We start from the raw sequence: 25,675 nt of genomic DNA, 5'->3' as shown, positions 1-25,675 counted from the left end.
TTTCCTTAAGCTTGTTTTATATTCTTGGGGACGGACGGCATGGAGAAACACACAGTGGGCTTTATATTGCCAGTCTGGAAGACTTGCATCACTTCTGCCTACTTTCCTCTGATAGAAATGAAATTACATGGTAAGACCTAATTTTGAAGGAATCAGATAAATGAGGTCTGGTCATGTTCTCAGGATGAAAAAAGAAAGGGATTTGGTCAAGAGCAAGCTGAGTACTCCACAGATACCAATTGAATATGCTACCAGAAATAGATGAGAGTGCTGGTTTCAACACAACATTCCCAGGACTTGTATTGGCATGGCCATTTTTTGTTTGTTTATTACACATTGTTTTTAAAGGATATTCAGCTGAAGGAAATGAAATACATATTCATTTCCACCTTAACAGCAACTGCCAGCAACCAAAAAGGAAGGAAGGAAGGAAGGAAGGAAGGAAGGAAGGAAGGAAGGAAGGAAGGAAGGAAGGAAAGGAGGAAGGGAGGGAGGGAGGGAGGAGGGAAAGGAGGAAGAGAAAGAATGACTAACAAATACAATGAATTATGGACAAAAATACACAATGATTCTGAAAATAGATGACAGTATTTATAGATATTTACAGATCCTCTGTGGGACACAGAAATCTATAAAAATGGAAGGCAGCTCCTTGGAGGGAGTGCCTTATTTAGAATAATGGAATCCTGAGGCATGATGGGTTAATTGCTGAATCTCTCCACACGAAGGAACAGGAAACAAATTTAGGCCTGAAAGAGAAGACATGCAAAAGGAAGCAGGGGGCAGAAATGGGGTGGGAAAGAAATATATATGGCAATTTGCTTGGCAACCATTAATTGAGACAACTGGAGAGAAACAATTAAATGCTAAATCACCACAATGAGAACCTGCAATCTACAAGGTCTAAGTATGAATCACACAGCTATATAGCATATTCTGAAATGGGACGATGGAGCAGAAATATGCCCCTAAACAGATGGAACTACTGATTTGATTAGAGCCAGATCTGAAATAACAACCCTAATGTAAACTGCTACAGCTCCAACCTATTCACCATGATTGTTTTTTAGCCACAACTTATCAGCAACTATTTTTACTGAATAGGAATTTCCTTTTCAACTATGAGTGCTGTTGAAACATAATCCAACTTCAAATCCATAGGAGTATGGAAAGATACCATAAGAATAATAGTTAAGAATCATAATAACAGGGGCACCTGGGTGGCTGAGTTGGTTAAGTGTCTGACTTTGGCTCAGATCATGATCTCAGGGTCCTGGGATTGAGACCTATGTTGGGCTCCCTGCTCAGCAGGGAGTCTGCTTCTCCCTCTGACCCTCCCCTGCTCATGCTCTCTCTCTCTCAAATAAATAAATAAATAAAATCTCTTAAAAAACAGAATCATAATGACAGAAGAACTAGAACATCAAACAAATAATTGAAATATACCCATCTATGTGATTTCAAAGAATTAAAACAAAGAAATGGGGGGTTTTGTGGGGTTTGTCTTTTGAGGTAAGAGTTTATTTATTTATTTATTTTTAAAGATTTTATTTATTTATTTGAGAGAGAGCGAGTGAGAGAGAGAGCACAAGGAGGGGGAGCAGCACGCAGAGGGAGAAGCAGACTCTCTGCTGAACAGGAAGGCCGATGCGGGACTCGATCCCAGGACCCTGAGATCATGATCTGAGCCAAAGGCAGATGCTTAACTGACCGAGCCACCCAGGCATCCCTGAGGTAAGAGTTTAAAGAAAACATGCAAAAGAATAAAAAAGAGATAAGGCAGCAAAAAGAATGAAGGTGATCTGGCATTACAAGAAAGAAAGCCATGTGAGAAGCAGTATAAATTACATAAACACACGGGGAAACATTGTCAGGGACGTAGAGAACAAGCTTGCAATCGTTGAGATCAATGAAATAGAAAAAACAATGAAAATCATAAGATAAATAAGACGCATCTAATGTGTGTGTTGGTGTATGTGTATGTGTGTGCATTTAATATTCATGAAAAAGAAGAAAACAAATTAAAGAAATTTGAAGATATACGAAGAGTAGCTTTCTCACAATAAAGACATGAATATATAGATTGAAAGGGCACCCTGTGTTTTAGGAAAAAAAAAAAAAACCAGAAGGATTAATGTGGAGATATATCTTGATAAATAGCCTGAACTTTCTAAATTAAACAGAAGAACAAGTTACCTAGAAAGTGGAAAATTCAGACTGACTCAGATTTCTATAAGCCCAGAATATTCCAGTGGATAGAATACAAAATCTTTTATACAGTCAACTTATCTTTGCCTACAAAAGAATGGTGATGAATCTTGAATGCACTTGCACATGGACCCAGGGATAAAGAGGCAAGGGAATTAAGGTTACAAAATAGAAGGCAAATCTTTAAACCAAGAAAATGTAGAAATGATTCAGCAAGTGAAAATCCAGAGGGGCCACAGAGTTTAGTAGAAAGCATAAGTCTGATGATTTCCTCATCTTTCTTATCAGAAAGCAGTGGATACAGATTTAACCATGAATAAATCAATAGGGAAAAAAATTCTTTTCAGATAGCTTACTTTAATTGAGATGAAGTTCCTTTTGAAAAGCTAGAGTAGCAAATGCAAGTTTTTAAAGAGTATTTTAGTCACATGGAGTGACAGTTTTCTGCCATTTTTCTAAAATAACGAATTCTTTGAGAGACCTATCACTTTGTCATTTTTCTTCTAAATTTCTGCCTTTTGATATTAAATACATGATTCTTGTGAAAATTATTGTTGTATTAGAATTATATATTAAATAATATAATGACTTTTATTAAATTACAATTCCAGAATTATTTTTCTCATAAAAGTGGTTGTCTTACTAGAGAGAAATTTCTAATTTTTAAAATTTTGTATCAATTTCAAAATATTTTTGAACTACATGTGATCATTTTAGCAAAATATAAAATATTTTAAGCATATGGTTCTTATTAAAAAGAATATTTTATTTTTACACTAGTATTTTTAAAATAATGTAAATTAACTAGCAATTTTTTTTATTGTTTTATATTTTCATTGATGCTTCAACTTTAAAAAATTGCTTCCTACCAGTGGTAATGAGGGGTAAATTTTCAGACAGTAAGCAAGGACTTAACTATAGGACTGTTATTAAAATTAATGAGTGTCATTGTTAGAACATAGTAAATCTATACTATTAATGTTCCCTAATTGTTAATCATTATTAAGGTGTTAGAACATCATTATCATTACTTTTTTTCCTAAGTTTTATTTGAACATCATCAGTGTTAAAGAAAATCAAGGAAAGGTTAAGGTCTTACATTTCTGAGCTGGGGATCCAGGATTAATTAAATATTTCCACATTAGTAGTACATCTTCAGAATTTTGTGACCCTGGGAGTTGAAGGATAAATGGAGAGATTGAGAGCGATGTAGCTAGTAGAGGAAGCTACTTCCCTCCCTAACCTCTATTCCTGGAGGTTCTGTGATTTGTCTACATGTCAGCATTCCAAAGGACAAGAATTATCCATTATTTTAATATATAGCTGTTGGCTGATCTCTAAAGAATTTTAATGTATTTTAATTCTAAGAATTGAAAATTTCCTCAAATAAATCCAGAACTCCTTGTGGGTACAAATTCTCAACTAAGTTGATCATATTGTTACAGGGCCAGTATTTATTTTATACACTGTGGCTTGGCAAATTTGTTTATCTTCATCCTTCATTTCTTTGGGTTATCATTTAATCCCCTTATGAAAGAGAACAAAGTACCACAAGTTTAGCTAACATGCCTACCTCCCTAAAGGTGATTTCAAGTGGGTACAGCTCTCTTCTTTTTCAAGATACTAATCCTTTTTTTATACAATGAATTATATAGTTGAAGTCCTTTTTCTATTGGTGATAAAAAGTATTTTTACCTTCCACATTTCATCTACAATGCCACTGAGTGGCTTTTAATGCTAATTTGGAATGGAGTATAATATTCTGAGAGGCAGGAAAATATCACTTTAAATCATGAAGAATTAGATTAGATATTTCATTTCACCATAAGTAAAGATGAATATTTTACTAAGATTAGAGAAGGAGAAAATGCATGACGCACAGAGAAGTTGTGTCCTTCTCTCTGCCTTTCTATCATTCACCATTGTTGCCAGAAATCATTTCTTTGACATGCTAAGAGCAGTTGTGATTGAATTTAGGAGAAATATGGATGGTTGTTATCATTACTAAATGAAAAAGACTTTTTCTTCTTCGATTCAATAGAAAATATGTAAAGAAAAACAAACAAAATGCTTGTCACATTTTGTACCATCTACATAAGACAGATGATGGAATATTTCTCTAACTGATGGCTCAGTAAATCACCTCATTTTCATTGTATCCACAGTGTTGACCAACGTGCTGCCAGCCTGGCTTCCCACTTGTGATTTAAACACATGAGTCAGAATGACTTTGGAGGGTTGTGATACTCACAGATTTATGGGGCACTTGTATGTGGGATTCTCATCACTGTACAGCAACCCTGTCGTTTTTGTGACAGAGCCTGTTTGACTGGTTTTGGATTTATGATAGAAATAATTCAGAACAGAGTAATAATTTTCCCTTGGCAATTACACTACCATTTGGTACTTTGTCCCTAAGGGGAAAATGAATGCGCTGGGATCTATCCATGAGTTTAGTAGCTCGGTGTAAGGAACAAATCAAGGTCAGAATACAAATGCAGAATACGTGGTTGCCGAATTCTCATTCTGGTTCTCCAGCCCGAAAGCTCACCACATTTCTGTGGACTTTTACAGTTTATAAAAATCGCTTCCATTTCTTGTCTTTCAGCTTTCACAGCGACTCTGGGAAGTAAATACCATTTCTCTCATTTTGTAAAGAAGGAAACCAAGACCAGAAATGTTGCCTTCCTTGAGTTTGTTATTCAGCAAATATTTTTAATTTTTTTTTCAAGTAGTTCCATTCCCAACGTGGGGCTTGAACTCACGACCCTGAGATTGAGAGTCGCATGCTCTACAGACTGAGCCAGCCAGACACCGCTTCAGCAGATATTTTTAAACATAGACAATAAGAAGGCTTTCTGATGCACACTGGGGATACAAAGATATATAAGACTTAGTCCCTTCTTTGGTTTTTTAAAACTATTATGAATAATTTCAAATATACACAAAAGCCAGTAGAAAAGTGTATCCATCCGTTGCTCTGCATCAGCAATGGTTAACTCGTGGTCAGTCTTATTTCACCCACATCTCCATCCAACCTTTCATATCATTTTGAAGTGAATTCCAGACATTACATCATTTCATAAAATAATTTTCACTATATGTCTCTTTAAAAATGACATTATTAAACATGGTGACCTGAAATTAACATTTCCTCAACAATATCAAAATCCAGGAAGTGTTTAAATTTCCAATGGTCTCATAAGTGCCATATTTTTTTTTTAACACTTTGAATTAGGAGTCAAATGATATTACTGCTCTGTGATTAGTTGATACATCTTTTCAATCTCTTTTAAACTATTGATTTTCCCCTCCGCCTTCAAAACAAAAGTTCTTTCCAATAGTGAGTTTGTTTGTTCTACATAATTCCCACTGTCTAGATTTTGCTGACTGCCTCCTCACTGTGTACTTTTCTATGTTCTTCTATCCTCTCTATTGCCTGTAAATTGGTAATCAAATCCAGGGCCTTGATCCATTACAGGTTCACCTTTTTAGCAAGTTTGCTTCACAGTTGACTCTCTATGAATGCATAAAAGAAATAGTCATCTTTTTATGACATTTGCAGCTATTACTGTTCAATGCCTAAATCTGTTGATTTACTAAGGTTGCAAAATGGTGATTCACTGGTTTTTCTTCCATTCATAAACAAAATAGTTCTCTCAAGAGAAACTTGCTTTCACTTACTATTTGGTGACCCAGTGATACAGTTTTTAAAGAAAGGCAGGGTAAATGCCTGAATGTTTCCCTGTACTTTTCAGTTTCAAAAATGAGCCAGTTCTCTAGCATGCTCCATAGTGACCAATTATTTTGTTTTGTTTCATTTTTAGTTAAGTACCATTTTGTCCTATGGATTTGAGTATATTTAATAAGTTTAATTCCACTGTAGTTTTTCTTTTTAATGATACTCAAGGTGTTCTAACTTCAAGTTGATTGCAGAGCCCAGGTGTAATGGGTTGCTGTCACTTTATACTTGTTAGATTCCCTTTATCACTTTCGGTGGCTCTTCTAAAACTTTCCCACCTGAGTCATTATTCTCTTCTGCATGGCTAGATTATACTCTCAAAAGTGTTTTTCTTTTCTTTTTTTAAAGGCATCCATTTGGGACTGAATCTTCCTGCTTAATTATTTACCTTTGTGTCAGTCTAAAATTCAGACCTTAGCTGTATGTTTAGAAAATTATGTACAGAATTATAATGGCTGCATATATGTAATGATACCTCTGTGAATAGACTGGGAGTGGGATTGGCTTGGTTTTGTAAGTTCTCGTTGAGGTTTTTAATTGAAGCCCACTATCCAGGCCCAAGTGTCTGTCCTACAATTATGTCCAGAGAGCAATTTCCCCCACCCTCCATATGCCAGTATTCAACTCTTCATTCTTTTTTTTTTTTTTTTAAGATTTTATTTATTTATTTGACAGAGAGAGACACGGCGAGAGAGGGAACACACAGTAGGGGGAGTGGGAGAGGGAGAAGCAGGCCTCCCGCCGAGCAGGGAGCCCGATGCGGGGCTTGACCCCAGGACCCTGGGACCACGACCCGAGCCGAAGGCAGACGCATTCTTTCCTTCTTAGTCTGTGTGTAGGACCCTTACACCACTTTCCATAGCCTCAACTCCTCCTTTCTTGTAAGACTTTGAGATGGAAAATATGTTCTGTAGTTTGAAATATTTCCTCTTACTTAAATTAAAGATCCTAATTGTATATGATGACCCCTCCCTTTCTTTTGTAGACCACATCCCAGTACTCTTGTTTTGCCTGCATCAGCAATATCTCTGAAAGCAGCGTGTTGCAGTGCATGCTCCTTGTGGTAGATATATTGCCACTAACTGGTGTCAGGCTTTCCAGGCCAGAGTCTGGGCTGAGAGTGTCCTTGTCTTATGGAGATTAGACCAGGTACCGAAGGAACCCAGGGAATCAGGGGGCAGTGGTGCGTAAAGTGGTTTTGCCAGAAGTGGCCCCAAATGACCAAAGTCTAAAAGCTATATCAACAATAAGTCCACTAAACCGTCCATTTCAAAGTCATAGCCATGGACCATACTACTCTCTCCTTCCCCATAGGTTCTGATACCTTATGTTTCCTTCATAAGGCCTCCAAAGATTACTCCCACTAGATTTCCTCTATATTCTTCTTCTCATTTTTTTCCTTTTACTAGAAGATGGGAGAGGGAATGCAAAATGACTTGCCAGGCCTTTTTGGTATAGTGATAAGAATATTGGTGCAGGAAAACTGAGTTCAAATACCAGCACCACCATTTATTTGCAATATGATACTGGAGAGGTGAGATAGCATTTTGAGCCTCAGTTTTGATCGGTAAAATGGGGCTAGTGATATTGCTAAGTTCAGAAGATTGTAATGAGGATTTAATAACATAATGCATATATAGCACTTGGCACAGGGTCTGGGATACCAGGGAGCACTAAATCAGTGTTGGTTACCACGGTGACTGCCTACGCTTTCCTTTTACCTAAACTAACTGCTGATTGATGAAGCCTGAGAAAGTGAACTTAGATTTGCCAAGAATCACAATGTGTTATAACTTTTAGCATGATAGTTCCAATTTGGGTGTTCCATCCAAAGAAAATCATTCAGAGTATATAAAAGCATTGTGCACAAAGATGTTCATAGCTCTGTTACTTATGTATACCCCAAGTACTCAACAATAGTGAACTTCATTTATTTTTTCAACAGAATGTTGCTAGAACTAATCCAAAGGTAATTGAGGAATTCCTAATAATATGGAAAATTATTATAAAATACGTAAACTTTTATGTATAGTATAATAAAATCTATACAAAAAGCAAAACTTGTGATACAATATCAGATAAGAGGATATATAACCAGGTATTTTTTTAAATGTTTTTATTTATTTAAGTAATCTCTGCACCCAATGTGGTGCTCACACTCACAACCCCAAGATCAAGAGTCACATGCTCTTCTGACTAAGACAGCCAGGCACCCCTAGTTCTTTTTAAGTGGTTTGGCTTCAGTACTATGTTTCTTTTTTCTAGTTTCCTATTATTCACACATTTCCCTAAGAAGCAGCCAAATAGGAATTTAGAAACTCCATTGATTTATGGGCTTTTAGATTAATGATTTGATATCCTCATGTCAGTAACATCTTGTTGGATATTTAAATTCTTTTTACTCCTATGTGCCTATGTAGAACATTGAAAAGTTTCACTGCCCAGTGGCAGAATTCCATACCAAATTTAAGCGTTTTATTTTCTGTGGAAATCATACACTATGTGGATTATTTTCCTCATGGTCTTTCAGGCTGTTTTCACTATTTAAATTCTGGAATAATTCTGCTAATTAACCCAGAGAGGAATGTGCATCTTCCTATATATAAAGTATATATTTTAAAATGTGTTCATTGCCTAAACAATTTTGCAGTCCCATACCATCAGATGCTGTTTTTGTTTGTTTTTGTTTTTGTTTTTGTTTTAGCAATTGAGTAACAATAAATAATGCATGGATAAGCTTTTGCAATATTTTTTCTTCCTAATACCTGCATAAGATAGTGTTTCTAAAACAAGTCTCATGTGATGCCTACCTCAAAAAATCATTGTTTTCATGTCAGTAACTTCACTCACTAGGTATGTTTTTCTCATAAGCATAGTCTGTATAGTGAGAGAGGGAGAGGGCCAGCTAGGAGATCATCTGGGAGGACCACATGGCATATTCGGGTTTCCTCTCTACAGCAGCTAGAGTCACCCTTTCAGAGCATAAATCAGATCAAACACTTGCAGTGGCTTTCTATCACCCACAGAAAAACAAGCTGAAGCCCTTATTTAAGGGCTTTCATGATCTAGCACCACCAACCTATGCAACCTCCTTGTACCTAGCCTACTCTTCTGTGGCTCACTCCACGCCAGTCATGAAAACCCCTTTTTGATTCTGCCCAATGTCCCCAATTTATCCCTGGCTTAGGACTTTTGACCTTGCTGTTTCCCAGGAGGCCCGAATTCCTCTCCCACCGGATTTGCTCAGTCTGGTTTCTCATGTCATGCAGGCAGGTGTCCTCACTGACGTCTGGTCTAAGCCTCCTCTTTAAATCATTCCCCATAATCCTCTGGTCCCTACTATCGCTCACTTGCCCTACCGAGCACCTGGGCTTTGATGATGTATTTCCTCATGTACTAGACTTAACACGATGAGTGCTATGATAGTGATGTGTAAACAGATGTTAAAGGAAAGGAGACAGAAAGCATTTAACTCTAGTTCAAAGAGGTATTTAGGGAGGCAGTCTCACGTGGTAGAATCAGTGAGAGCTTTCTTGTCAGTCGTGGTTTTCAATTCCAGCTCTGTCACTTATTAGCCAAGTCAGCTTGGCAAGTTGAGTATCTTCTTTAAACTGCAGCTTCTTTATCTAAAAAAAGGTGTGGGGGGGTGCATAATAGCACTGATTCTGAAGTTTTTAAGGATAGTAAACTAAAACAAACTTAGACCATCTTTCCAAAACACCATACCCTATGGTAAATCCTCAATATACGATAGCTTAAAATAAGTTGATAGATTTCTTTTAAAAAATAGTTAACTTCACGGTATGTGCTATGGTGAGCGCTGTGAATTGTGTAAGACTGTTGAATCACAGACCTGTACCTCTGAAACAAATAATTCATTATATGTTAAAAAAAAAAAAAAGAAGAAGAAGAAGATAGCAGGAGGGGAAGAATGAAGGGGGGGAAATCGGAGGGGGAGACGAACCATGAGAGACTACGGACTCTGAGACACAAACTGAGGGTTCTAGAGGGGAGGGGGGTGGGGGGATGGATTAGCCGGGTGATGGGTATTAAAGAGGGCATATTCTGCATGGAGCACTGGGTGTTATACGCAAACAATGAATCATGGAACACCACATCAAAAACTAATGATGTAATGTATGGTGATTAACATAACATAATAAAAAAAATAGTTAACTTCAGACATAAAGCTAAGGATGTTTTCCTTTTCAGGTGAATAGCTAACATCTATTAACTCTTCCAATTAATAACCAAACATTGACTCTGCTTTTTAGCATTACTGAGTATCCAGAGGATCCCTGTATTTAGATGATGGCTGATTTCTTGAGAAATTATACTTAGAAATAAAGAAGCAAGTGTGTGTATAGAGAAGAAAGGCTGGTTGTGGTGGTCGTAGGGGACTGCACAAGTTGCAAAAAACTGTTTCTGGATGTTTTATTTTTAATCTTCAAATCTTTATTGAAGAAGAGACCCTAGAGATCACGTAGTTCATCCTTGTCCATTTACTGACTAGGAAAAAGATTTCCAAGCCCACCATCAATTTACTCAAGTACATGGTATAAAATAATGCTGTTGCTTCAAGGAGAGTAGGAAAGTAATCAGAAAAAAAAAAAAAAAGAACGTAGATGTTTATACAATGCTTCTGCTTTCTCCCTGGCTATAAAGCTATTTCATTTGGATATAGACTAGCTTATTCAAAGCTCCTTAGCTAGATAGCAGTGGCCTTCTTATCTTCTATCATGTATACCGTTAATAAACAAGATGACTAAAAATACTATAAATATCACTCTAATGGACTTTTCCCATCCTGCTGGTATCTATTAACCCTAGAAAATGCTTAATTTAAAAAATACATATGTATATATTAAAGTTTTAATATGCTTGTAAAGTGCTCCTATTTTTAAGAACAATGACATTATTGCCATAACTTAATTTAGTGTAAAAATATATTTATTGAGTACCTATTTTATACTAGATTCTGCATTAGGCTATGGGGATACAAAGATAGGCAAAGCATGCTTCATTTCCTTAAAGAGCTAAGTCCAGTGAGTGAAAAAGATCATATTATATAAAATTATGATTAATATCATGATAATTATTACAAAGATTACTGTTATCAAGGTGTTCTGTGAGCCCAGAAAAGAAGTGCCTAAGTCAGTTTGGAAGAAGGCGTCCTGGAAGAGAAGGAACAGGAGAAGGAGGGGCTATGAGAACTCTTTATTGTGCAAATTTTTGTGGTTCTAATTTCACGGGGCTACAAATAAGTAATTTTGTTTCCATCTCTGCGGACAACATTTCTCCAATGCCTGAATCATAGCTTTAGTTTTTCTATGACCTGACCAAATAGACTGTTTGTTGACAGAGATACCTTCCCTGTGTATTTCCCTTTTTAGTCTATGGTACTCTGAGGACTACTGGAGTTTCTGGTCTCCACCATAGGATCTTCCCACAAAGAACACATAAAAGTCTTTAACGATGAATAACAAAAGATAATAGATAAAATAGTAAACTTTTAAATTAAGCATGTTAGCAATTGCTTTAAAAATCTGTACCCTAAAGGAGAGATATAATGTCTCCTGGACATATTGTGAAATATGTAGTAGGTGATTTATTGGTTTTAAATGAATATTCCATTAGTGAAACCTGGAGTATGATGCTCTGAAGAGTCTGATTGTGCTTTTTATTTTTTTCCGAGTTTCAAGCACCCAGAAGCCAAATGCTTTTCAAGGAAATTCACATAAAATAGGTTATTTGTGTGCAAGCCACCCATCTCAGTAGATTCGAGAGTTAACATTCACAGAATTCAGAGCAGTTTTTAAATAGTAGTTTTGGATCTTAGGTGAGAACAAAGCCAGCTAAGATCAGTGCATTTCAATATCAGCTAATATTGTGTGGTTTTAATCTTCTTTTAAAAAATACTCTCTTGTATGCCTGAAGATATATTTCATTGCAAGCTCCAGTAAATTGAAGGAGACGAGGGTATGTGTGTGTTTAGGGAGGGGGAGTGGTGCCAATGGGCAATCTTTTATCTATTTCTTTAACTTTCCTCATTTGTTTCATTTCCCCATTATCTTTTCTTTGATTCCTAAATTATTTTTTTTTAAAAAAGATTTATTTATTTATTTTAGAGAGAGAGAGAGTGTGTGCAAATGGGGAGAGGGGCAGAGACAGAGGGGGAGAGAGACTCTCAAGCAGACTCCCCGCTGAGTGGGGAGCCCAATGCAGGGCTTCATCCCATGACCCAGGAGATCATGACCTGAACTGAAATCACGAGTCGGATGCTTAACTGACTGAGTCTCCCAGGTGTCCCCCCTAAATTATTTCTTATGCCAACCTATACCCCATTAGTACAGAAGATAGATATCATCTACAACCTCTTTCTAAAATATTAATAAAACACACTTAGCTGTACATGAAATATTATTTAAATTTGCTATTTTTCCCCCTATTTCGTTAGCAACATTTCTCTGTGATGATGTAAATCTAGGGCAACTGCATTTGGGCATCGGGACCCTAAATGTGCTCCCTACTGGGCTGATTACTTGGAGCTAATGTAGTGTTCCATTATTGGATTCCACACACTTCCCCCATATTGATTGCATTATCAGTAGTAGTAATCACAGATATCATTACCAGCCAATTACACAAACACATATCTAAAGTAGGTAACTTATTCACCAACATTATCTCTTACAAGTCTTAATTTTGTAATGAAGCTGATCATCTTGTCCAATTGAGAGTAGCTACATATTTTGATCTAGTAGGCTAAATGTGAGTGTATTGAATTATGTAGTAGGTAATTACTTACATATGTTTGTAACAACACAAATGAGAGCAATTTGAATGTAATCTGTTTCTTATTCTATTTGAGGGCTGCATTAGAGAAGGTTAACTGCTTTAAAAAAATAGACCCAAGCATGTATTTGGATCAAACACGATAGAAGTGTTTTTCCTGCTTACGTAACAGAACTGGTGTGAGAACTAGTACATGGGCGTGCAGTCATCCAGAGACCCAGGTGGGTTTCTGACATATTCAGTACAGAGTTCCAAGGTCACCCTGAAAGATTCACTTCAGGGAAAAAGAATTTTGGGGAGCTAATGGGAGAGGTCTATGGGCTAACCCTGGCAGTAATGAGCATTCATGCGTTATTGACTAGTCACATGACCACACCTAACGACCAAAAAAGTGGGAATTATAATCTCTCCTAGGAAGTAGAGGAAAGCATGGATTTTTGGTGAGCAGTTAGCAATTTTTACCATAAGTACTCAAAACAGAACTTGCTCTCTTTTCCTATTTAATGAATACTTTCCTTGGCTTGTCATTATTTGGAACTTCTGTCAGCTTTTCTTTTTTTTCTTTTCTTTCTTTTTTAACGATTTTATTTATTTATTTGACAGAAAGAGAGAGAGCACAAGCAGGGGGAGCTGCAGGCAGGGGGAGAAGCAGGGAGCCCCATGTGGGACTATCCCAGGACCCTGGGATCATGACCTGAGCCAAAGGCAGATGCTTAACTGACTGAGCCACCCAGGCATCCCTGCTTTTATTTTCTTTACACTCTGTCAGATATCTTCTAAAACCTATATCCAAACCCTGCCTCTGAGACTTACACATATTAAACAACTGAAGAACGGGGAATAAAAAGATTACAAAGTATTTTTTCAAATTTTTAAACAAATAAAGTATGACCATATTATTGTAATATTTGTTGCAGTTGAAATTGTAGACAAGTAGGTTAGGATAAAAAGTTTTGGGGGCTAAGAAAGAGGTCTTCTTTTTCAACCCTCTTATTTCATAGATAAGGAACGTGAGGCTTGGCAAGATGAATTTGTTTAATTCTATTATATATATCTATAATTCTATTCTAATATCTATTAACTTTCTATGGGAAGTATTAGTAGATCCCAACTCTTTCTCAAATCCAAGTCTCTTCCATAACATGATTAGTCATCTTCTGTCGTCACATTTCCTACAAAGCATAAATCATTGAATAATGTCCATCTATTTACAGGAAAGAAGCAAAGCACAATACATTGTAACTGACGTAAGGCTAGTATGTTTAAATCTGCAATAAAATAGATCCCATACCTTTCTAGATTTTCCAAACTTACTTGAAGAGCCCATAATAAGTTAGCTACTCACTCAGGGTTTTTTTGTTGTTTTTTTTTACTGCATCATTTTTCTTATTTCTTCAACAAAAGAATAATGGCTTCTAGATAAATCTTCTATAACTCTAAAATTATATAATCCATGGCATGTAGAGGAGAAATTTATGATCACCATTCCAATTAGTATTTAGAATTAAAAGTTCAGGGGAAACAAATGACAAAATCTGAAATATTGAAAGGTATGTTTCTTTTAGGAGGGAAAGCCAAATCATTATTTTTATTAAAAAATTATATTGCCCCGTGCCTGTGTGGCTCAGTCAGTTAAGTGTCTGCTTTAGGCTCAGGTCATGATCTCAGGGTCCTGGGATTGAGCTCCTGCTGGGGCTCCCTGCTCAGTGGGGAGTCTGCTTCTCTGTCTCCCTCTGCTCTCCCCTTGTGCCCTGCATGCTCTCCCTCTCACTCAAATAAATAAAATCTTTAAAAAAAAAATTTTGCTATCCACTAAAAAGGCAATATAATATTTTTTTAAAATATTTATTTGTTAGAGAGAGAGAGTGCATGTGTGAGGTGGGGGGTCAGAAGGAGAGGGACAAGCGGACATCTCGCTGAGCTGGGAGCCCGATTGGGGATGGGGGGAGCCAGGATCACAACCTGAGCCAAAGGTAGACACTTAACCCACTGAGCCACCCAAGCACCCCAGTGGGTAGCAAACTCTTAAAAGTAATTGTAACTGTGTTATTGAGATGCTATGCTACCCTAGCCACAAAGATAAAATTCCTTATTTAATTGTCATTGCCATAGCCTAATATCATACTTTTTCTGCAAGGATGTTTAAAATGGCAATGGTACAGGAAAAGTGGCACAAGTCTAGGTGTAGTCTAAATCATACAAGCTTTAGGAAATTTTGAAATTATGTGGAAATTTGGGGTGATTCTCGCCATTCGTATTTATAGCAGGCATTAACTGTGACCGATAGTTGATCTTACACCATGAGTGAACCAAAATCGGTAGAGTGACATACATCTTTTTTTTTTTAATTTAAAGAAAACTCAAACATAATCTTCAGAATTGATTTTTCTTATGAACATCTAAACATGGCTGCAAGTTTACCGTAGAGTAATTTTTGCTTGTCACAGTGAGTAAGAATTAGATAATCTGGCAAACTTATTTTAGGTGAAAATGAGACAAGGCTTTGTTTGCTCCCTGCCTGTCCACCAAGCACAAATTAAAAGGCCCGTCTAATTTTGTGATGTTACAAAAGAACAACAGTGTGAAAGGTAGATAAAGGAGATAAGCAGGCTTTGGTTGCTTTCATATTTAGCTGGTCCCCGCATTAGAAGTCTGCATGCAGTTGATTATTCATGTAAAAAAAAAAATCCAGCAAAACACATAGTGTCACGATGTGTATGCATCAGGGACATCGAGGCTAAGACAGACCATCTTTTAATGTACTGTGGATTGTCATTTATATTGCTTTGATTTGCAAGGATTTTATATGCAGTCTCCTGGAGAGTAGAGATAAATACTACTTTTTGGATCCGTTTTTGGATATACCCTCTTTAAATATGGGCAACATGTGTTCAGATCATTTTAAAAAGCTACAGTTTCATATTCTCCAAAGAATCTGACATTGGTCCCCAAGGTGACACAGCATTTATTTTGAAAGAAAAATAATAAATGGGAAGAGCCTGTTCTTTCAACTTTTTGGGAATTTGGAGTCTATTAAAATCTAACTGAGATTTTCATAGGTGTTATGGAAACCATTTCTTTTGAAAAATGTTCAAATTGTAATATGACATAGATACAGTCAAAACCTGTAAGTTGCCTCTTGACTTTGATTGTTCTTTTGAAAACAATCTGCATTAAATATTATTACACAGAACTACACAAAGAGCAAAGAGAATGCATTGAGAAACTGAAACTTTTAGTAATCAATTATTTTCAATTACATGTGACTTCGGAAGAGTTTCTGTGAAGGAAAATACTTAGAGTTGATTTTATTCAAATTCGGGAATTCTTTCCTTTTAAAAAATATGCATTCTGATATTTTTGTGTATGTAAATTTTTAACTCTCTAACTCTGTATATATTAAGGCACATGGCATCCTAAGTAGGACTATATTTAAAAAGTGAGTAATTTTATTTTTATAGCACTGAGTATGGCTTCTATATACTGTGATGAATCTTGCTTTCTGCCTTTTATTTGCATAAGTAAAATGTTCATTTTTGCATCATCATGTATATTTTCTGCATATAATTAACATTAACTTTTTTGACTGTGCAGAGCCGGCTATTTGCCTCAGCATATTCCCCTGGAGATTATCAGATACCTGTCTGAGGAGAAGGATTTTCTTCCTTGGCATGCTGCCAGCCGAGCTCTTTATCCCCTTGATAAATTACTGGATCGCATGGAGAAATACAATGTCTTCAATGTAAAAAGACATATTTTCTTCTTTCTTATTTTCAGTTGATGAACTGTTTTCTCATTATCCACTTTATGCAACTGATCCTGGGTTGTTTGTGTTTCTTCTTCTAATTTGTATTATTCTTTTTGTCCTGATTTTCTGTGCAACACTGATGACAATTACTTGAAGAAGAAATGTAATACGAGCTACTTTGTATTCGGGCCTAAAAGTGTCAATTAAGCTTAAATGCCTCAGAATTTAAGAACAAATATACATGGCAAATCCTTAAAATTCAAACTTACTTTCCAAGTGTTAAAGGGCTCTGTGTTCACAAAGGACTTAACCCGGGTAGAGGGATCCCAAAGATCTTAACAGAATATAGACAGTTTCAGTAAAGATTCTTAGTCATTATTTTTATCCAAAAGGGCATAGTGAATTCATTTCACTTCCTTAATTAACAAGGATAAGATCAACATTGAGGTGAGAGCCCATTCATAATTGGGTCCAAGGGGATACAGGAGAGCAAACAATAGACAATCCAAATAGACCCAAAGACATAGAAGGCAAAGACATATGACAAACATTCCAAAATGTTACCTGACCAGATTTCCTAAGCTGAAGTCTGGTAAGCCAGCGCTGCACAGTGGACACCACCTAATCTAATTTAATAACCATTTTGAATAAGATTAGGATTAAGTATGGCTAAGGAGCTTTTGATCCCTAAATTTCCTATCACCAGTGATGCTGGGTCTCTGTGCCTTCTGTCCCACCTTTGAGCCCTGTTTGGTTCCCTTCAGTTATCTTAGGAGTCTGCCCTGTGTTTTATAAAATCATCCTATGTCTTATGGCACACTGGCTCTGCTAATTAACCTCCACTAATTACTCGAGACTGGGTTGCCATGGCATGAAATCTGTTTCTTAGCTGCCTCTACATTGTCTGATGGCCATCGGAGTTGCTTCTTGTTTCCTTATTCCAAGTCTGCATGCAAATACCTCTGTTTTGATATTTTTTTTAATTGGAATAATCCTGGCTTGACTGTTCATTGTCATTAGCTTGGTCTAATCCCTGACAACAGACATGCAGAAAAATGGATCATTACAGTTCAGGTGTAACTTTTCTCTGCTAGAGAAAGACTTATCCCACTTTTCTTTTCTCCTTAACAGAGACACTGCAATGTTAAACTTCTGTAAAAGTAAAATACATTTTTATATATATTTGTACTTTGGAACAGTATTTTGTGTCAGACACCTCGATTTCAGTAAAAGTTAAGAATTGCTTTTACTGTAATTTCAGTGCTTTCATTCCTTTGACAAAATTCAAGGACCATGTTAAAGTGAGGAAAGCATATTTTACATTGCTGCTAATATTTAAATATATCATTAGCTCAATGGATTGTTGACTTCGAAATGCCATATTTTTTACTGAAGAGTGTTCTGTGTGTGTCAGATTCAACAATGCTAGGCTAGTGGCTGGGCTTACATAACAGTTTTGCTCTAAATGTGCTCTATTGATGTGAAATGCATGAATGTTAGGTGCTTATTTTCCATAAGCTATATCTACATACATTTGTATATTTGTGTGCATGGCTGTCATTGCCACTATTCCTCAGTGTCCTTGTTTTGCTACAAAAATTGTCATCTAAAATAGTGAATAGTGCAAATTACTTAATCATTCAATAGGAAGTAAAGAGTAGACTTCCCCCATTGCAATTTTATTTTATCCTTATTTTCTATATTTGAAACACTGAGCTGGATAAAATTAGAGGATTTACCATGCCCATAATTTTACTGATATTTTAAAGTAGGTGCATTTCAAAAATATTTTAATCGTATTATGTAATTGTAATGATCAGTGTGGAGAGGTTTGAAACTGACATCTTTATTTCTTTTAACCCCCATTTAGGAATATATTTTAAAGCAAGTTGCAGCTACGTACATCAAGCTTGGATGGCCAAAAAACAATTTTAATGGATCTCTTGTTCAAGCCTCCTACCAACATGAGTACTGTTTTATTTTCTTATTTGCTTCTTTTCCCCCAGAGCTGTACAATAACATACGAGTAGTACCATTGAGACTTTGGCAGCATGAGATGATCTTTCTTTCATTCTGCATCTTTCATTTCCCTTTGCTGGGAGGCCTGCTGATGGGTAGAACAGTTTCCACTACCTGGTACTGAGAACAAAAGCATATCCTTGCCACGTTTCAGTGTAAGATCTGCCGTTATTGGTAAAGGGGAGATTTGAACCCAGCCCCCTGACCCCCCCAACTGTATTACTGTTTCCAGAGAAGACTTGTAGTATGCTGAGCTTCTCCTCTGCCTAACCATCTCTTCCTCAGCAAAATAGGATTTCTGTATCGGGAAATCATTTTTGTGCTGATTATTTATTTATCTACTGCTTATGTAATGAATGACCCCTCCTCCCCAGATATTAACACTGCTTCTTCACTGTTTTTCCCTTGGATGGTACCTAGAGAACTCCGGAGAGAAGTCATAATGCTGGCGTGCAGTTTTGGCAACAAGCACTGTCACCAACAAGCATCGACACTTATTTCAGATTGGATTTCCAGCAACAGGAACAGGTAAATGGAACCAAATCCTGTATTTCTGATATGATTTCATACTGCTTTCAGATTCTCGGTGGATGCATTGCATTTATCAATTGGAGGAAAACAAGACAAGAAAAAAACACCGCAAAACTGTGTTTTGGGTTCATCGCTTATGAGGCAACAGCAGAAAAGCCACAATACACTTAACCTCTGGAGCGTGCTGTGGAGTTTTAAACTATCTTAACCTAGGCCCTTATTCTTCATAAGGTGTCAGCTTATTTTGAATTTGGATGGCTTTGCTATTCTGCAAGAATAAAATAATTTTATGTAGGCCTAAGGTTCTTTATAAAGGTTGTGGTATTCATAAAACAACGGCAAGCATATGGTATAAGTAAAGTAGTGTAACATATGTTAATATTAAAAACCAAAACCCATAAAGGTTATAGAAAAAATCTACTCTTTTAGTGACCCTTCACAGAGACCTTAAACTTGTATCTTATCTTGGAATTTCACAACACAGGATTTTAATACATAATGTGATGTTAAAATCATTTAATAGAATTACTTTTGATAAAAATATACTAAATGTCACTTATTAATGTTAATGAAAAGAATATTAAACATAAAAAAATTGAAGATCATGATCTTTTCACCTAGTTTTTTAAACCTTTTTAGTATCTTTATATTTCCAAGGACCTTTATGTTCCATTTCTTATTACATTTTGGGCAATTTATAATCACTCCTCCCCAGTCTTTGGCCCCTGTGTTAAGGAGGGTCCGATGAGAAAGGTGAGGAGCTGGAGGACAGGTTACTCAGATGATGCTCTTTTGCATGCCACCATGTGCTTGTCCCGGGCTCAGTGGCTGGGATGACTCCCTGAGAACAGAGAAAGGGACTTGTTCTAGGTGAATGTAGAGAACCACCAGAGTGTAACCTACTTAAGGAACAAATTGATTTTTGTCTTGTCAAAAGTTACTTGGGTTTAAATGTAGTGTCTAACCAACTCCAGAGCAAAGCACAGCTATCCTGCTTTACAGATCTGTGAGAGAAATCTTTCACTGCATTACTAAGTCATTTGTCACCTTCTTTACCATTGTCTTGTTTACTCTTTAAGTTAACTGTTTCTGGTCTTATCCTGAGCTAAGAAGGAAAATATTTTACCACTATCGTCTCTCAGTTGATCCATCATGTACTCAAAGACAGTGATTAAATCTGTCACCAGTCTTCCCTAGAACTACAGCGTTCTCCTTTATTAACTTTTACTAATGATTATCCTTTTTGCTAAGTCTTCTGGAAACTATTAAATTAAGCTCGGGAAATGTTATAACAAAAACTTTTCCTTTATTCCTACAGCCTTCTTCAATTCTACCACATGTACTTAGGTGATGAACACATAAAAATGTATCCAAAATCAATACATCCAAAATTGTATTAGGATACATAATCATAAATACATATGAGAAAAAAAGGTAAAATATACTATTTAAAGATCATGGTCTCTGCCATTTTGTTTTTTATTTGATTAGTCTTTGTTTGTTTCATTTTGCTACAGACACATGCATTTTCTCAGACCTGACAGCTGCTTTTTAACCCATAAAAGTACAGCTATTGGGAAAATGCTATTTTTTAAATAATTCATTTATTTAACAAAATTTCACTGAGCAATTCTCAATACCAACTGGTGGCCAGAAAGCAAAGAGAAGAGGGAGAGCTCAAAATCAGTAGAGAGTACATCTCTATAAACAAATAGTTGTTCTTTGAAGCAAGAGCTAAGCACATGACAGTGTGAACAAGAAGGGAGGGACCACTGCTTTGGAGGAATCACATTCACCCTCATGAGGATGAGCAGGATCCTGTTGGATACAAAGGACAGGTGGGAGGCAGGGGCAGGTGAACCTAAGAGGGTTGGGGAGCGGATGGGGATTCCAAGCAGAAGGAAGGCACATGGATTAGTGTTTCATTTAACGAGTGTAGTAAATTTCAATTTGTAAATTTGAACAATCCATCACTTCCAAAATTCCCTTATACATGAAAGTTTATGTATGAGGTATCAGTTCATGTCAGTTTTGATAATTCTGTCACTTATTTATGGCAAAATAACTAAATTTGGGTCTAATACTTGAAGGTTCTTTCATTCTTTCCTTCATCATTTGTATATTCTCTTCCTTTGCTTTCTTCTGTAACTAGAGAAGTAAACATGTTGAGTGGAACTAACTTTGTGTTTACTAAGATTTGCTCAGCCAGCCATATGACACGTCCCTGCATAGACAAGTGACCTCCTGTGGTGAGGGTACAGGGTACTCTCTGAGCTACCTGTATGTGAGGATCAGGGATTTAACCTGTATTTTTTTCAGTGACAGCTTAATAATACAATAGTGTGATCCTGTAGTTGATGCTGAGTTTAACTTTCTTAAATTGAGTCAATGAAGGGGACGGTAAGGTTGCTTTTTAAATGTGCCTGAAGAAACACACCAGTCAGTTGCATTTGTTTGTTTGTTTAACTCTTTCACACCTTAAAAATCATCTTTAAGAAAGGCCTCCCGGGGTAATGCAATAGGATACTTATAAAACATTTTGGGAGATGCAGCATATATATGCCAATAAATTTAAAGGACAGTGAGTCACGGAAGTTAGCAGGGATTGTGAATCTGGGGTGCTGCGCTACTTTACAGCCCAATCTTGATATGCTGGGGAGATAGGCCCAATCAGCGAGGTTGGATTTAGGAAGATAGAATGGATGTGAAAGTTGGTGTTGGAAAAAGTAATGGAACCAAAAAGTGCATTGCAAAGCTTGAGATGGTAGTAGCAGAGAGAGAACAACTCAAGAATTACAGTGAATCATAAATTGAATGAGTCCACATTCTGATCCCTGTTAATATATTCAAATGCTGCAGTGTGTTGAATTGTAATGGTGATGTCATACATCAAAACGGATGAGCTACGTTCAGGTCTTGTTAGGCTGTGATTTGGGGACTGAGTTCAGCAGAATACCACATCTCAGAAAAAAGACAAATTGCCAAGCATTCAGTAGAGAACAATACAAATAATAAAAAGATCTCGAAAACACGAGCTGTGAGAGGTTATGAGACCTGAAAATTTCACTCTAAAAAAAAGACATAGAGAAGATGATAGCCTTTTGCATGCATTAAAAAACATAATAAAAGGGACAGAAATTGGTTTCTTTCACTGATTAAGACAAATAAACAAGAAATAATTGGCATAGGCTTCACTGAGTAAAATATAGGGATTATATTATTACTGTAGGTGAATTATTACTTGAAAATTTCTGTATTAAAACACTATTGAGATTCTACAATTAACTATACAGACATCACAATATGGTAATATGGGTTTTTTTATAAGCAATTTAATCTAAAATTAAATGTGTGTCCATAATAACACAGCCTCTTAATTTTGTGATAATGTATTATTTTTCAAATAATGTTAAAAGATACAATTTGAAGCTTTAAGCCAATACAGAACAAAAATTTAAAGTATTTAATTTTTAAAAAGTATTCAGTAGATACTGATATCCATTCCCTAATAGATGAATTGATAACTGGTATCATCCCTCTACTTAAAAAATATCCTGAAACAGTGGAGTACCTTCTACATTGTGGGGTATCAAAAATATATATTGAATCGAAATGTATTGGAAATCATTTTGAAAATGGAAAAATTAGGGCCTTTCCATACTAAAAATTATAAGCAGAAGGGCATCTCTGGAGCTTTGCGACATACGTGATACATAAACTTCACCACTCATGCACTTCATTATAATGTTACTGGTATTATTGTCTTTAATGATGATCATAGTGAAAGATATATTTATTTATTGAGCAGTTAGTACATTTCAACTGCTTTTTGTGCATGATCTCATCATTTTTATTTCATTTTTTATAGAAGACAAATCCAAAACTCACAAAAGTTATATAACTTGCCACTGGCAGTGGATCTGGGATTCCTTTCCCAGACTGCCTGCCCTTCTAACCTCACCGCATGTGATGCTGTGGCGGTATGTCAAATTACCATATATCAGTAATATATGTTTGTTCAAAAATGATTTTAAAAAGACGAAAGAATAAAAAGGACACCCACCAGAACTTAAATACTCTCTGCAATGAGTATAAGCAATAGTCTAATGCAGGTTGTGCTCATGACATAAGCCCGTGGTTCCCGCATCTGGTCAACGTCTAAGAATCGTTGAGAGGACCTGTGAAAGGGTTTGCTGGACCGCACCCCCAGTGTTCTGATTCAGTAGGTTGAATGGGGCCCAAGAACTTGTATTCATGACAAGTTCTCGTGTGATGCTGATGCTGCTGGTCTGGGGACCAGTCTTTGGGAACCACTGGTGTAGGGAAAAGCTACTGTCTTCAAAGTCAAAGACACCAGTGATCAAAATGTAGCTGTGCCATTAAATGACCTGAGGCAAAACACTTGGTTTCATCATCTGAAAAACGGCAGTAATATTACTAACCAAACAAGACATAAGAATTATACAAAAGAATGCCTATTTATTATTTGGCTTTTATAGGAAATCATAAAAGATGAATCATCTTTGGAGTTGCCTTCTACTTGTTTTTACCATACAGGTGGGTGGTGTGAGTTTTAAATGGGGAAAGTAGGAATAAGTATAGAATAGAGCAGTACAGAATATGTATAAAATGCCCTCATTGTCTGATCTTCTCTGTAAGTTTGGGAGTTATAAGCATGTGACCTGTAATATAAAATATAAAACAAAATATTACCATAGGGATTCTCAGATAGGAGCATGGGGATGTTTGCCCTTTTCTTCCTGCTTTAAGAAATACTGCTTGGCTTGGCCTCTAGGAAAATGTTTCTTTTTCCTCCCTCCCCTTCATCTGCTGCTCATGTCCCTCCATCTGCCATATCTCATTGTATCTCATAGGTAAAGAGCTCCAGTTTGGCTCCCTTCCTTTATGTTTCTTTCTGCCCATCAATATTCACTTTTCTTATGTGAAAACACAAAGGAGGACAGACAAAAGGCTCTTTTTGCTATAGTCTGTATATCTGGTTCAGAAACCTCATGTTTTCTTCTCCTAAAAACATGGATCCTAACTTATTGTCCATGTTCCCAAGTTATTATGGTCCTATTTCCCTGGTTCTGTACACTGCTTTTTATATTCTTCTTAGTATGAAATGTCCTACTATAAATTTTCATAGGCTAAAGTTATACCAGCCAGACCTGCCATTTTTCTGCTCAGTTACCAGCATACGCATTTTGCAGATGAGTGAAGCCAGCAGGGAGTCTATATGGAATAATGGAAAGGACAGGGCTGCCCAAAACTCCGTGGGCTGGGGTGAGGAATTAGGTTTGCTCCTAATTGTAATGGTGATGTCATTAGACAGCTAGGTTGTCATTAGACAGCTGTGGCTTTTGATGAGTCCATGTTTACTCCAAGTCTCAACCCTGTTTCTAAAGCAAGGCCATTGACCCCAAATCTCCAGGGCTTATATTAGATGTAACAGTCCAAAATTTCATACTCCCTGTCCATGAACATAAATCATTCAATTTCCTCCTGATATGTCCACTGTTGGTTCTCTTTTGATTATTATTATACAGTTATTTGATTATTATACAATTTAAAGGATGCATTTTCATTTATTCACCTATTCAGTAAGTGTGTATCGAGCAGCTACGATGTGTCGACACCGTGCTGGACACTTGGAAGGCAAAGTCCCTTCATTCAACTGATGCCTGCCCCTGTTACTTCCCTGTCATCGAGAATAGGTGGTTCATGCCCTGACACACCCTAAAGATTTGTGGTGGAGGCAGGGAGAGTGTAGGAGGGAAGCAGAAATTGTTCAAATACACACACACCTAAACATGAAACTCAGAAAAGTGCAACCAAGAAGTCTGTGGTGTTCTGAGAGAATGTCATGGGAATTTGACCAGATCAGAGACCAGGGAAAACTTCCAGCCCTGAGAGCTAGTGGTGGAAATGAAGAGGACATATTTGAGCATGACTGAAGAACGAAGAGTGAGAGGAGTTAATGATTGCTTGCATATAAAGGGTAAAAAAGGAAGACATTAATGACAGTCCACTGGAATAATCCAATAGAGCTCAAACATTTATACATACTAATTGCCAAAGACAACATTTTTCAGTCTCTATCCTAAACTCTCCATCATACATGTAAATAATTGCAAGGATTCACCTTTCAGCATATTATAAACAGACACTTTTTTTTTTTTTTTTTTTTTTTTTTTTTTTTTTTTTAAGATTTTATTTATTTGACAGCAAGATATAGTGAGAAAGGGAACACAAGCCAGGGGAGTGGGAGAGGGAGAAGCAGGCTTCCCGCTGAGCAGGGAGCCCGATGCGGGACTCGATCCAGGGACTCCAGGATCATGACCTGAGCCGAAGGCAGTCGCTTAACCAACTGAGCCACCCAGGCGCCCAACAGACACTTTTTTAAACAAAATTCTTTCAAACCCCTAAATGTATTCAATGGAATTGAAACACCCTAGCTACTTTAATACCCCCATTAGCCATTTAAAAATTTGATTTATGTTTTTACTTAACAGCCACAAATTTTATATTATTCTTTTCTTCTCCCCCAAATTATATTCTAATATATCTCTGCTAGATAATCCTTTTTGGATCACCCTATCATACTTCTCTGCAATAGGAAATATATACAT

The 25,675-nt window shown here is 36.6% G+C and overlaps 1 protein-coding gene across 1 annotated transcript in view; it reads left to right on the top strand.

Moving 5' to 3' along the window:
• TRHDE (thyrotropin releasing hormone degrading enzyme) overlaps positions 1-25,675 on the top strand; it is a 364,327-nt gene that overhangs the window by 312,500 nt on the left and 26,152 nt on the right. The window contains exons 13-15 of the mRNA XM_045872950.2: positions 16,340-16,487; positions 18,364-18,461; positions 18,933-19,040. Of these exons, the coding sequence (XP_045728906.1) occupies positions 16,340-16,487; positions 18,364-18,461; positions 18,933-19,040 (354 nt within the window). The remainder of the gene's footprint in view (positions 1-16,339; positions 16,488-18,363; positions 18,462-18,932; positions 19,041-25,675) is intronic.

The sequence above is a fragment of the Mirounga angustirostris genome, unplaced genomic scaffold, assembly GCF_029215605.1.
Source record: "Mirounga angustirostris isolate CCGP_5_RB_7025 unplaced genomic scaffold, mMirAng1.0.hap1 SCAF_5, whole genome shotgun sequence".
In the NCBI taxonomy this organism is placed as follows: Eukaryota; Metazoa; Chordata; class Mammalia; order Carnivora; family Phocidae; genus Mirounga; species Mirounga angustirostris.
Note: the sequence above shows the minus strand (reverse complement) of the source record. Positions and strands in the feature narration are given on the sequence as shown.